This window comes from Dermacentor silvarum, chromosome 10, assembly GCF_013339745.2.
Source record: "Dermacentor silvarum isolate Dsil-2018 chromosome 10, BIME_Dsil_1.4, whole genome shotgun sequence".
In the NCBI taxonomy this organism is placed as follows: Eukaryota; Metazoa; Arthropoda; class Arachnida; order Ixodida; family Ixodidae; genus Dermacentor; species Dermacentor silvarum.
This window is the reverse complement of record NC_051163.1, coordinates 77802667-77817400: the sequence shown is the minus strand read 5'-3', so window position 1 is coordinate 77817400 and position 14734 is coordinate 77802667. Positions and strand designations below refer to the sequence as shown.

The following is a 14734-nucleotide window of genomic DNA, read 5'->3' as shown; positions in this document are numbered from 1 at the left end:
AGGAGATCTGTCCATTATGATCTTTGTTATTCATTATTGAAGTCTCATGTCTGAAAAGTTATTCGTCCTTTAATTCTGTAGATTTGAGCACATCATCACCTCCAGAACAATTTGGATGCAATTTGTGCTTGATATACTGAGTGTTGCATAAATAGGAGCGGAATCTATTCATGACACTTTCTGCTAAACACCTGGCTAGTTTGGGCTGATATTTTTCACAGAGGTAGCATTTTGCAGATTTTTGCTCATTACCACGTTTGCAGGCATTACTTCCTTGTTTCATTAACAACAAATCTGGGTGAATGTCGTTTGCAGTAACGCCACTAAAAGCATGCCAATTCCACTGCAATGAATAGTGGCACCAACGGTCACAGCTACAGAGAACACCGTGTTTTCCCCATAGCTGTGACAGATGACACTATAGTTCGATTGCAGTGAAATAAAAATAACTTCGAGTGGTGTCGCTGCGGACAACAGTGACTCAAATTTATTACTGACTGAACTGGCAAGTAATGCTTGCAGACGTGGTAATCAGCTAAAATTGCTGCAAAATGGTGTTCCTGTGCAATACTTGAGCATGAATGAGCCAGCGGTTTATACTTGTGCATAAACTACTACTGCTACTTATGCAACATTCAGTAGAACCTCACTCATATGTTCTGGGGGAAAAAAAATTGCGAGAAGAAACATACTAACCGGGAAAACACAACCCAAACTCACTAAAAAATACTCGACTGTAGTTGATACCTACATTGTGCAAATCATTGCAGCATGAGACAACGCACGTGCTGAGCTGAGCCTTGTGGAACGAGACATGCATTTTCGTTTTTGGGGCTTTGGTTACATTTGCGCTCCTCGAATTCAGCCTGGGTCAGCAGCTTCATCAGGTGGGGCATTCTAGCAGGAAGTTTTCACGTGCCCACTCGGTGGGAACCACTGGGGCCCAAGACGTGCATTGTTGTTTTTCGTTTGCATAGTTTTTTAGGATGGAAAAGAGAAATCAAAAGAAATCAAGCTGGTGTGCAATGCTGGAATACAATCCTGCCAGAGCGAAGCATGACGCTCACTTCGAGCTGCCTCAGCAGGCAACAGCGGTCATTTGGGTTTTGCAAGAGGAACGCGAATATTTGGAAATTTTAGAGTATCATTGAACGTTATATGTTTTGATATTCGTGTTCAGTTCGAGAACTAGGTATTCAAAAATTTTTAAATACTCGAAAGAAATCGAATATATATTGATGGCTGTGCGGGAACAAACACGGTTCTTAGCATTTGTTTCTATATAATCTAAGAACGTGTATGATTTTATGCTATTGTGTGATAATTCTGTGCTGCTGGCAAAATCTCGAATGTAAGATAGGCTCAGCCACTGGACAGCCCAGCTGTGCGGAAAAGCCAACCTCTCAGTAGCAAGGGGCACAGGTTTGCGGGCAGATAGGGTAGAGCCCAACGAAAGGGGATGGGGGCAACTGTGCAAAAGAATCCAACTGCAACAAGAATGCTCTTTCTGGGAGTCCAGCTCCAATGGACCGATCCTGAGCTTATTGCTTGACAGCAAATGCAATGAGTGACAGCTGGCATCTGAGTTTATGAGCTTTTGATGCTATATAATAAGGCACAGGTAGACGAGAACAGACAGCTAGTTGGAATTACTCAATTTTCCAAGCTAACATAAGTCAAATACAAAATCTTTTAGTATAACAGCTTACCAGCCTAATTTTTTTATTGTTGACAATGTAATTATGATGTTCCAACATGTCAAAATAACAACTTGGTAATAAATGCATGTGAATATCATTATTCGATATTCAAAGCTATATATTCGTATTCGCTTCGTATTCAAAGCTTTTGACAGTCACACTGCCCTAGTTTTCCCTTTTTAAAAGCATGCAGTACGCTTCCAATGTTTTTCTATTGTGCAGTGGTTTAAGACAGCTAAGGGAAACCAAAAAGAAATCGAACTGGTGCATGACGCCAGGATACACTTCTGCCACAGTGAAACATTAAGCTCACTTCACGCCACCTGCAGCAAGGAATGGCAGTGCATTTGGGTTATTCAGTAAGCTTTCAGTAAGCTTCCAATAGCACTGACACACGTGTTGTGAAACAGATAGGTGAAGGTGCTTATCGCAATAGGTAATAGCTGCGAATGCAATGTGTGACAACCCGTGAGATTAGCTGGCACTGGAAAAGGAAACTGAGTGCCTGCCGGCACTTTCATGTGGCACGGGTTGGCGAATGTTGCTGATGCAATCGCGTGTACTTAATGCCTTTTGTTCACAGGGGATCTAGCGTCCGGAAAACGTACCATACGATCGCATTTTGGCGATGTATGGTGATTGGTGTCAAAAGGTAATGTATTTCAGGAACGTATTAAGTAGTAAAAAGTAAGCATAACTGCATCGGGTTTTTTAGCGGTGTTCTCGATCACAAACGTTGGTGCTGGGAAATCATATGAAACGGGACCGTATTAACAAGGTTATACTATATATGTACCAACATGCATTATCTTTGGGATCAGCCTACTCCCATCTCCAAAGGCAATGCCTCTGAGACAGCCCACTCACTGCTGCCGTGAGCAGGTCGCAGTGCGTCCTGTTTTATTGACAGTTCTGGGAGAGCCTGTTGATTTTACCTTTACTAAGCAGACATCCCCTAACATCTGATGAAAACTATGCGTCTTTTGTAAAGGTCATGTGTAGCGCACAATATATCAAACACAGCCTCTAACAATTCCTGCATGATTAATTGTAACCAACACATAAGATACGCATAAGGGTCCACTAACAACCAGCTGCGGAGGTATCAACACGTAAGATACACGTAAGAGTACACTAACAACCAACTGCGGAGGTTTTCTAACAAACACTAGTATGTCCACTTCAGGTGGCAATCAATTTTGTCCATTGAAAATGTTTAATTTCACTATATTTCTTGCACCTTCAGAATTATGATACGCTTACAGCTGCAGAATGGACTAAGAATTTGCAATTCTTCGATGAGATTTGTCAATTTTACATTATGCAGACACTCTTCTACCAATCTTCTTCTCTATGTTGGCACTCTTCTACAGGAATGTCACATTGGAGTACCGTATTTTCCGGTCTATAACTTGCACCTTTGTATAAGACGCACTCCCCTAAAAACGGCAATTTTTCCAGAAAAAAACGTATATAAGTCGCACCGGTGTATAACACGCACCTGTTCGTTTGGTAAGCAATTTTTAAAAAATACAGTGACATTTCACTCCGTGAACGCGGGTCACGCGCAAGCGTATGGGTGCCATATATTTCCACTCCAGGCGCATTTCTGCAGTCGTGGTTGCCGCGATGTACCGTATAAAGTCCAAGGGCGATAACATCGTCCGTGCGCGTGGTATTCTGTATGTGCGAGTGAAAGCGTGCGACGGTGAGCCGAATCGCGCACTAGGGAGGAAAGCGGGAAGGCAGCGTGGGAGTGAGGGGGGTGACTTGTGCTCTGGTAGCAACTGCGTAGTTTGCGCAGCAGCGCGCGCCGTATCTTGACAGCGATCTGCAGATGTGACAAATATGGGGTCAGTTGACTCGTGGTCGGCTTGCCGCCACTTGCGTTGCTGCTCCGTCTTTCTCGCACTGTGCTTGGCAACTCGATTATGAGAAGACCGCACCATCTCGATAGCGCGCACAGAACCCGTAGCAGTTAAGTCAAACAGCGCACATTGCGTGGCCGTAACATCAAATCCGGTTTTGACGGCAGTCCCCCCCCCCCCAAAAAACGCACATAAGTCTATACGTTCTATACGGTGCACCGACGAAAAATTCAGAAAAATACTGCGTCTTATACACCGGAAAATATGGTACATCAACTATTCCTTGTCTAGTGTACTTGGAAAGCACCTATCCAGCCACTTGAAAAATATGCCCGAGATAAAACAGTGAAAAACAATCAAAGAAGTCAACCTTCTACATGACGGCATACTGGCGCCAAGAGGAAACACCCAGCCGTCTCCCTTCCAACTTGTTTTACTAAAACATCTCACGCAAATTGCTGGAACTTGTAGCACAGATTCAATCAGAAGTGTCTCAAGATGCATGAGACACACTTTAAATACAGCAGAACCCCCTTGATACGTTTTTAAAGGACAACTAAAAATCACAACAGCCGGAAAAACATAACCGTGACGAAGGCCTGCAAAAAACAAGAGCAACATCAGTAACAGCTCTAAATGGCCGCCAGTACAGTTATTAAACGTCTTATTGCTGGTACTGCGAACGGCACATGAGCACATACATAATTAACGGACACGTACAATGTTCCATGAAACGGCCCCTTTCAACTATTAATATGCTTCACTGCATAACACGGCTCTATTGCGGTGAAACTGACTTAAGAGAACCGGCAATTATGCAATGCATAATAGACCCTTGTTGGCCCAAAAATAAATGCAGCCATTTATTTTATTCATGCCCATTTTCTCTGCTCTGTGCATGTTTTCTCCAGATATGCTTGTGCAACTTAAGTTGCTTACTGCGAACTTTGGTCGCTTGTTGCAACTTGGCGTACACAATTGTGCCCACAGTACCTGATGTAGGTATATACTGGTGTGAACTGATATACACTGTGAATTGAAGTTTCATAAACTTTGTTTGTGCAACAAGCTTTGTCCCAGTAAGCATGACCCCATTTCCTATCAAGCTCATTCTTCTCATTCATACAGACATGGCTCACCCTGTATGCTCAGGGTGACACCCTTGCGAATGCTGTCTTGGTCAGCGCTGGCGATGCAGACGTATTCGCCAAGGTCTTCGACGCGCACACGTGGTAGGAGTAGCACACGTCCGTGTGAGCTGATCTGCGCTCCCACTGGCATCGGGCCTCCAATGCGGGTCCAGTTGTACTTGGGAACAGGACTGTGAATGGAAGAATGCATGGACATGAGAATGAATCATTGGATCTATCAGCAGGAATTCAATGTACACTAGAGGGCAAGACAATGGTATTATTGCCATCATTAACCTGTGGGTTTGAAACATGGAACACACCAAAGAAGATTGAAAAGGAACTAAGGACCACAAAATGAGCGATGAAACAAAAAATGGTAGGTATAATGTTAAAGAGACAGGAAGACAGCAGCATGTATTAGAGAGCTGATATTACATTTAATATTCAGAGCAAAAAGTGCACATAAGCTGCTCATGTAATGTGCATAGCAGTTAAAAGCAGATCCACATAATAGACAATACCACTGAGTTAGCCAGTAGATGAGCGTGACACGATTCAGTGGCATTGAATCACCTTATCAGAGCAGCTCATTTGGAGCGACTTTATGCACAGCAAGATTTCGTGCCTACCAGGCCAAGTCATGCTCATTCATGGACTGAATCAGTAGCACCGTTTTCTGTGTAATCCAGCATAGGTCGGCAGAATAAGCCGATACTTTCTCATACTCGCTCCCCAATATTGTCACGGTACTATTCCTCAAGACGAGCGTCGACGAAGAAGATGTTTTTGATCTGGCGCGCTCTTGTGCATATGGTTCAGCACTTCATGGTCAAAGACGTCGCGATAAGAGGAGAGGAGGTGAAGGAGATCGTCAGCTTGGTGGGGCGAAAGGTCTGGAGTGATCAGTTTGTTCAGGTCGGTAGGCCACAGATCTGGTGAAGACGACGGGATATCGGCGGTGTACGAGCGAGTAACATTAGGTGGACACAAGGTCGAGATAATGTAGTCGTAGGAGGGCGTCAGCATAGCGAAGGAAATGCCCTGTGGGAGCACTTATAATCACAGCTCGAAATTCACGACAGGAAGATAAGTAAGATTGTCCTATATAGTTAAAACAGTGTGTGGAAAAACCAACACTGCGTCAATAGAACGGCAGTGACGGGAACAAGCACATAGTCACCATTTGGGTACTGGTGGAGAGGGCGTCACAAGATTTTTGCAAGCAGTGCACTTACTCTCATCAGTGCTCACTCCTGTTCCTACTCCCGGATACTCACACTAGTCAACACTCACTCGCATTCACAGTCATCAACGTTCATATTTACCAGCACCTACTCATGCTCACACTTGTGTCGACTCCCACTCCCAGGAATTTACTCCCACACACAGTCATGTCCACTAACCGTCGCTGACAGTTACCCACATTGATACGTTGTCCACTCAAAACCACCGTTGATAAATTGTGTTTGTGCAATGACGGGACCGACAAAATTGATCGAATTGTCCGGCAGGTCGAATTAAACAAAATGCACAAAAAAGGCCGAAACATATGGCTGATTCATTTGGCAGTATTTGCCCAATTCTAACACGGCCCCGAATCAAATGTGTGCCAACTTTTTATGTGTCCAAAGTAGAAAACTAATGTATAAATGACACTAAAACTCCTACACAAAGAAATCTAACACCCACCCAATTTTTTGGAAGAAAAGTGGGAAGGGTTTAATATGTGTCGCGTCATGGTGTCGGTTTTCTAAAGTCAGCTTCGCCACATGGCCTTTAAAGTCGGCTTCAGCACAATACATCCGTGTTATGCGGTAAAGCATACGAACGCCGCGACGGCGGTGTTGGTTTCGTGTCGACTGCACCGCGCAGGCAATTTATGGCCCAAGTCCCTCGAGAAAAAAAAAGCAAGCGTTCAAATTGGACAAATACCGTAATCAGACATTTAGGCTATGATTATTGCTTGCAAATCTTCCTAGGGCAGCCCGAAAATGGGTGCTTTCAATGGGAGATTTGATGCGTATTTAACGCATTCAATGTTCCCAAGCTTGACTGAAAAAGATGCTGCCACTTAAGGGGATGCTATTGCGTTTACCACAGGGGTCAGGTCCGTGCTTGCTGGTTATTCAAGTGTGAATTACCACGCAAAGCCAATTTTAGAATCTAAATAAAAACATTTTGGACATATTTGAATGCATGGGATCTATCCGGGAGCTTCAGTCAAGATCGAATTAACTGGAGTCCAATTTAACGAAAGTTTACTGTACTCAACCTAATCGGCACTCCATCTTGCTACTATATTTACACCCACCCTTCATCACTGACTCTTTATCTCGAGCCCATGAAATCAGTGTGGAGCAAATATGGGTGACTGCAGTCACGAGTGAAAATGGTGACCTGGAATATCGAGCTTAACCAGTGGCCTATTAGAGTAAGAGAATGGGTACCAAGGGAAGGGAAGTGCAGTTGAGGATGGCAGAGGATTAGGAGATGCGATAGCATTAGGAAGTTCATAGGATTAAAATGGAGTCAGCTGAGGCAAGACAAGGACAATCGGAGGTTGCCGGGAGAGGCCTTTGTCTTGCTGTGCGCACAAAATATGCTGATGATAACGGTGACGAAAAAACAAGAAAATGTGAAATTGACTTAGATTGTTAGATCACCTTCCTAGAAACCTCGTGATGTTTGCTTTAGGCCAAGAGAACACTCAGAGAAAATTGCAAGTGACAGTGCTAGCGGTGTCTGCGGTTGTGGTGCCAATGTTTGTAGTGTTTGCATCTCCTCCTCGCGTCCTGTTTATTTCGCGCTTGTATCATGAATGAAGAATTTCGCAGCCAGCTAGCCCGTTTAACAGGACTTCTTGCAACCACAGAGGCCACACAAATCTGCCATAATTCATATCACCCACAATGAAAGGATACCGTTACATAATTAGTACGCTACTGATCTTGAAGGTCGTGCTCAGCCTGGGACTACTGCCTGCTTTAAGTCAGAGGTCTACACGGGGCGCCACATTCTCGCCCACCAATATCACTAATATCACTGATAGAGTGGTGTGAAGAGGTGACATCAGCATATTCATCTGCCAGCAAATCCAATGACACTCATGAAATTGTGTTTCATTTTATGCTGAAATGAAGCATACTTGACATATTTACCCCATCAGTGAATTACCACAACTAACCAATTATAAAGGGGCAGAAGTTGTGGGAGCTGGTACAGCATTCTCATAGTGCCATTTTCTCAGTTATGAAAGTTCTATTCTCGGTAAAAGGCAACATTTAAGAAAACTTTGAGCATTGGCCTATCGTTTAAGCTTCTGGGGATGCGCGACTCTCACGCGCCCCTAGATCTTGTTTACCGTGCATGGCTCCCGTTTTCTTTAGTCGGGCTTTTCCGTGTGACTTTATGGCGGCCACAGTCAATGTGATTGTAGCATATTACGAGAGATGGCGCGAGTGTTGTGCTGCTAATGCCACCTAACAGCGGGGTAACTCGAGCGCAAAAGGCAGCAGGCCGTGGCTTTTTGGTGTGGGGTCGGCAAGCAGTGCGGACCTTTTGCACGTGCTCCGACCCGCTTCGCAGGACCATTCCAAGAAAACTTCGGAGCGAGGCACCAGGATGGACGGACACGATCGTTCGAACGTGCCACCATTAGCATGATCGTACACGTAAATAACAAGGCATTGGTGTCCAGCATGGGGCGAACATATTTCCTCGCTATTAGGTCGCAGTGAGTCGGACTTGCTCGATTTTTCATTAGCGATATTCAGCTAGCAGGCATTAGTATATGAAAGGTGCAATAAATACAATTTTGATTGTTTGCACTATTAAGTTGTCGTTACTTTGTCCCAAGAGCACGTGTGAGACCCCACATCTGGCTGCCCAGCGTGGACCTCTTGGGGCATTGTACGATAGTTTTGAAAGTTTTTCTCGGTTAAAGACAACCTTTGTTTAAACCGAAGCATAGGCCTAGTGTGGATTTTGATCGATAGCGTCGGCGGCGTGCTTTCTTGAGTGAGGCGACAGTTGCTGTAGCGTGTTTCAACTTTTAGATGCGAAGCAGCTTATGGCCGAAGCTATGTCCCTCCCTCCCTGCGCCTTGCGGCGTCCACACCCCTGCTGCGCATGCGCATCCTCCTCCCCCTCCTCTCCTTGTCTCATCTCCTCTACTCTCGGCATTCATGCGCATCCTCCTCCCCCTCCTCTCTTTGTCTCATCTCCTCTACTCTCGACATTCATGCGCATCCTCCTCCCCCTCCTCTCTTTGTCTCATCTCCTCTACCCTCGGCATTCATGCGCATCCTCCTCCCCCTCCTCTCTCTGTCTCATCTCCTCTACTCTAGGCATTCATGCGCATCCTCCTCCCCCTCCTCTCTTTGTCTCATCTCCTCTACTCTAGGCATTCATGGGCATCCTCCTCCCCCTCCTCTCTCTGTCTCATCTCCTCTACTCTAGGCATTCATGCGCATCCTCCTCCCCCTCCTCTCTTTGTCTCATCTCCTCTACTCTAGGCATTCATGCGCATCCTCCTCCCCCTCCTCTCTTTGTCTCATCTCCTCTACTCTCGGCATTCATGCGCATCGTCCTCCGCCTCCTCTCTTTGTCTCATCTCCTCTACTCTCGGCATTCACGCGCATCCTCCTCCCCCTCCTCTCTCTGTCTCATCTCCTCTACTCTCGGCATTCATGCGCATCCTCCTCCCCCTCCTCTCTTTGTCTCATCTCCTCTACTCTCGGCATTCATGCGCATCCTCCTCCCCCTCCTCTCTTTGTCTCATCTCCTCTCCTCTCTTCTCGGGATTGCACAACGTATGGCAATAGCTGCGGCTCCGCGCGCGATCGTGCAAAGCAGCTTAGGTTAGAGGCACGACAGGAGGTGCCCCAGAGGCACCAGCAACAGTCACCAACGCCGCGCGCGTTTGGTGCGAACGCGGGCAAATCGCCGACGGTGTCGACAACAGTTCGCGTTGCTGGTGCTGCTGCATGTTCAAGTTTATACAGCTGATAAAACTACCTTGAGTCGACTCCATGGCTGCTTCGCATACTACTCAGGGTTCCCCTACGGGAATACTGTGTAACTTTTTAACATGCTAAGCCTTTCACAATTGTTTTTTTGTAACAACATTCATCAGTACGAGAACCACAAGGCCTGCATCCTGGGAGATCTAGGCTTAGCACCCAAGGAGCATTGGCAAGCCTGAAGCGAGTGAGTACGGAAGCCTCATGGGTGGTCTGAATTATTTATGCAAATAGCTTGATTTATCTTTTTGACTCTGGAAGTCGAGGCTTTGGGAGCTGGGTGGCCGCAGGCCACGGGCGCTCTGACACCGTTTGGGAAAGCAGGTGCTGTCAACTCGGATGCTGGGTGCACTGAGCGGGGTAGGACCACCTCAAAGAGCCGACTTCTCCTCGCGGATGCCTGTTTTGCGCCCATTTTGGGTGCTGTTTTTGGATGCCGGTTGTTGTCAGGGTAGCGACTTATTAGGCCTAAGGCTTCATGAAGCTGTCTGTCACACGTGGAGGGACACAACCTGGTGCACCGTGGCATTAAGGTGTCGCCAATTTGCTTCCCCCATTCTAGTTAGCCTCGCATGAATTGAAATTACTTGAGGGTGGTTGCTTGGGCTAATTGGTAATTCATGGTAAAAAAAATGACGTACAGCGCAAAAGGACAAGGACTGATAGAGACGAGCGTTTGTCGTCTCTATCAGTCCTTGTCCTTCCGCGCTGTACGTCTTTTTTTTTTACCATGAAATTACTCGTTTGACTGAAGAAAGCAAGCTTTGTTCACGTGAACATAGCATCTGCGTAGCCACATGATTTTTTTCTAGCCTAGTTTACGGCCACCTGCACATTGTCTGCACTGCTGCGCCGGCCTACGATCGAGCCACCCCAGGCAACGGAGATGCCTGTGGTCATTTCGGCACAGCGACTTCAGCGGTGGCCACCTGTGCCTGGTTTGCAACCCTCGATGGCTAGGAAAAGATCCAGCAGTCATCAACAACTACTGTGGCTCATGCCAGCAGGACGCGCTAACGTGAGCGATGCTTGCTTGTGCCAACTAGTACGCAGCCGTTTCCGGGTTCCTGGCCCGGAGTCGTGCTGTCGAGTCTGCAGAGCTGCTGCTGTGACCACAGACACCAGCGGCGTGCCCCAGAGACATTGTCGGCGTGCATGTTATGGACAGCACATGGACATTTCCTCGGAGCGGCCACTGCCACATGTACTACCTTTTGTTCGCGAGGCACGCATTGACAGACCATGCTGTGTTTTCTCAGCGCTCAGTTTGCATTGAAGCGATAGACAACAGCACGACGGCCACTTTGCTTGCTGCTGCCACGGTGCTTCCTCACGCTAGTGTTTGACAGCGTGTGTCTGCACTAATCGAGTGTGATGTGTTCATGTTTGCGCTTGTGGGCGCTGACACCATGCTTGTTGGTATAGTTAATAAGCAAATGTTTACAAGTTTATACGGACGACTAAAACTACTATCCTTACATTGTATAGCTGTCTACTAATTGCTATCGCAATCGATGCTTCGGCTTTCGGGTGAAACTATGACTTTTTTTTCACACGCAAGAATTACAATAATATTTTGCAACTGGAAAGAAACAGTTGCAACAAGTCCTGCAACAAGCCCTTGCATTCATGGTTTGAAAAGTTAGCCAGTGAAAACATGAAACTAGAGTGACAAAAAGGACATCATAAAAATTTTTTTCTTCAAAATGCAAGTCTTTGCCAATTTGCTAAGCTTTCTGTAGTTCTAAGCCCTAGCATTTCACATGGTACTATAACTATTACCTCAATTTTTATTATACCTTTTATATCTGCCCCACTGCCCAATCCCATAGATTTAAACTTCAATTAATCAAATTGGAGATAAAAAGAAATAAGATGCACAACCATTGAAAAGAAAACTGTCAATTTCAAAGCTCTCACTTTGCACATGCTGAAAAAAAGAAGCAAAACTCACTATCCATAAGCAATGCACTCCAGGCGCACGTCATTGCCAGCCAGTGGTGCTTCGGGAAATGACTTCGGGAAGTTGTTGGGAAAGAGCAGCTTCTGGCCGCTTGCTGAAAGTAGAAAGTTTGATTTGATCATCCATCTGCCAACTTCATTCATTCATTCGTTCAATACTTCCAGCAACATTATGGCATCCATGGCAGGAGCACTACCAAGTACAAGTGCATAAAGAAGCACAAACTTGTCACAAATCCTACACCATACAAGTATGCTGAATTCCACTGGTCAATCTTTGCCAAAATTCTTAAGAGCTGCTCAGGTTCTGCAAATGCAAAGCTTCCAACTAAATATGAGCGTTACGTGCCCCTGAATTTCTCACTGAACTCATGCCCTGTCAATGAAGCTGGAGAGGGTGCTCCGCCATGGACTGACTGGTCCAAGACGACCAGCAGAGCGCGTAAACCTGCTCCAGATTGACCAGCAAAAAAGAAATTCTTCAATCTAAAGCAGATCTTTTTCTTTGACCTGGGTAAAGCAGTACAATTCACCCTCAGTGAAAGCAAACCTCTGCCAAGTGTTACACTATGGCAAAGACGAAGCAAGAGGTCGAGCAATGAGGCACCAAACAATTAATCAAATATGAAAAATATAAAAAGCACAGGAAGATGAGTAAAGAAACAGGACAAAGCACTGTTTTTATTAATTTTTTTCTACAGAGAACAATGCTGTTGCTTAAGAAAATGACATATGCTCACGATGACAATCTATTACTGACATTCAGTGTTTTACTAAACTTGATTGCATGAGCCTCACTTCACAACTACACTTTAAACATGTTTTGAAGTCATGACAGCGTAAATTAGGCAGCAGGTGTCCAGGTGACACATCTGCTGTCACTGCTTCCAAAACAACTGATTACATGTGTAACTCATGCAGCACTTGCCTAGTGCTAAAATACGATACGTTGAATTTCTGGCAGTTGCAAGTTGGGCATCGTAACTTTCAACTTTTAATTGACAAGCAGTACATACAGGGCCTCTAACTTTTATAAAACATAACAGTTCATTTACCGCTGTTATAATACATCACGGTATGTCTAACACGGTATGTCTAATGGTCTTGTTGCATTTTCATTATTATAGTAAAATATTTCAAGTCTTGAATGTGCTTTAGGGGACGGACATCAGAAGAGTTGGGACTCAGATGAAAATCACGAAAAATAAAGCAACATTAAGCACCAAATAAAAGTTGGTTGATCTCATAGAAATGTGTCAGCATTAATCTTTTACAATTCACTCGATGACGGCACTGCATCCATTTTAATCTGTACTCAAAAATATGTACCTTCACAAGAGGTGTCTGAACCTGTCAAACACCACCGGCAATCTGCATAATTTGGACTCGTCCTCTTGTCCCAGCAGGAGTAGGCATTATTCAATGTAATCAAACGCTCGTTAATTCGGACGTATTTGGCTGCACAGCGGTTCATTTGGACAACTTTCGGAGCTTGGCGAGAGAGGAGCGCCGCAAATGTGTGACGCAAAAGAACAACAATGGCGCTAGCGTCCAACTGAAACGGAGCAGCGGAGTCTGCATTGCCATAGTCATCAGTGGAATTCTTATGTGAATAACAGCAACGCCGAAACACTTCGTGCCTATTTGTGCCTTTAAAGCCTTTATTCTTGTGTTTACCGCCACGCAGAACACCGCGTTGGCCACAGGCTTTCATAATTGCGTAGTCGCCATCCATGATCGCGTCGATAGCCACCGTGGTTTCTTTTGCAGCTGTTGCGGCAAACAGGAGCTGCATTTTCACTCGGTACACGTGTTGGCTACATGCCTAAAGAACTGCGTAATTGCCATCCATGATAGTATCGATAGCGACCGCAGTTTCATCCACAGCTGTTGCAGTGAACAGTAGTTTCGTTCTGACTCGGTGCGTGCGTCGGTCACGTGCCTTCAGCACCGCAAAGTCGCCGTTCATAATTGCATCAATAGCGGCCACGGTTTTCTCTGCAGCAGCTGCAGCAAATAGTTTCGTTTTTACTTGGTGCAAAGCTGCTGAGGACAAAGAGCACTGGCTACATCGCCATAGACGGATGATCTGTTGGCGATCAGCTCACTGGCAGCGAAAAAAATAATCGGGATGTGCGCTGTTACGACTGGCATTTAGCACAGCTGTGCCCAGCGGCTGTTTTCAACAAAGAATGCTGCACCAACAGACCTGCAGCAATGAAATGTCATTCATGTCCTTTGATGCCTTGCAAGGCTGAGGAGCTGGCGACTAGACCAGCGTCACCTGAGACTAATGGACATGCCATTATGTTTCGTAGCTTCGGCTGTCCGACAGCTCAGAGCTGATGGGCGAGACGAATTCTGAGTCATCAGTCTCGTGCATCGTTAAACGGCATCGTCGCTCTTTTCCGTCATGGTATGGACTGTGACATTCAAACAAAAGAGCTCACTTGAGACGACAACAATGCCGCCCTTCGTGGAAACACTACTTAGCGTGAAGGCCCATCACTCTTTCAAGCTAATCTTCACGAAAAGCCCCATCATTCTTGCAAAGGGCCAACGGCAAGACTTTCCGTGGAAACGGATCAAAGTTGAGGTTCCCAAGTCGCCAAGCGGTTGCCCGTATGTGCGGCCGGTTGCGCAACCTTGGAGGTATAATCCGGCGGAACGGTGCAACATCAGGGGTAGGTTTTTGTGAACGTTTCGGCAATTGTGATTGGACGAGAACAACAACAGTAAGGGGGAAAAAGAAGGGCTTAAAAAGCGAACCTTCAATCCTTCAGTGCTGTGAGTGTGCTCGTTCGTGCTCGTACAATGAAAACTCTCACAATGTAAGTGCTGTAAATAAACCCTTTTTTGCATCTCTTGGACGTTGCCCCGGACCTCTTGATCACCCGGCACCATGGTACATCACCAGCTACGTAAACTCGTAATGACCACTCGGACGCGAGTCGCAACAACTAGTGGTTGGCTGCGGTGAAATGGAATCGTCAGCCAATGCCGAAACCAAACAGCACGCGGTAGTGCAAAGTGTGTCGCAAATGATGGCG

General features: G+C 45.8%; 1 protein-coding gene across 1 annotated transcript in view; it reads right to left on the bottom strand.

The window, feature by feature from the left end:
- The window catches only part of LOC119431649 (contactin-like), a 66192-nt gene that overhangs the window by 30883 nt on the left and 20575 nt on the right, over positions 1 to 14734 (bottom strand). Inside the window, exons 10-11 of the mRNA XM_049657963.1 lie at positions 11677 to 11779; positions 4708 to 4889 (exon numbers count right to left, since the gene is read on the bottom strand). Of these exons, the coding sequence (XP_049513920.1) occupies positions 4708 to 4889; positions 11677 to 11779 (285 nt within the window). The remainder of the gene's footprint in view (positions 1 to 4707; positions 4890 to 11676; positions 11780 to 14734) is intronic.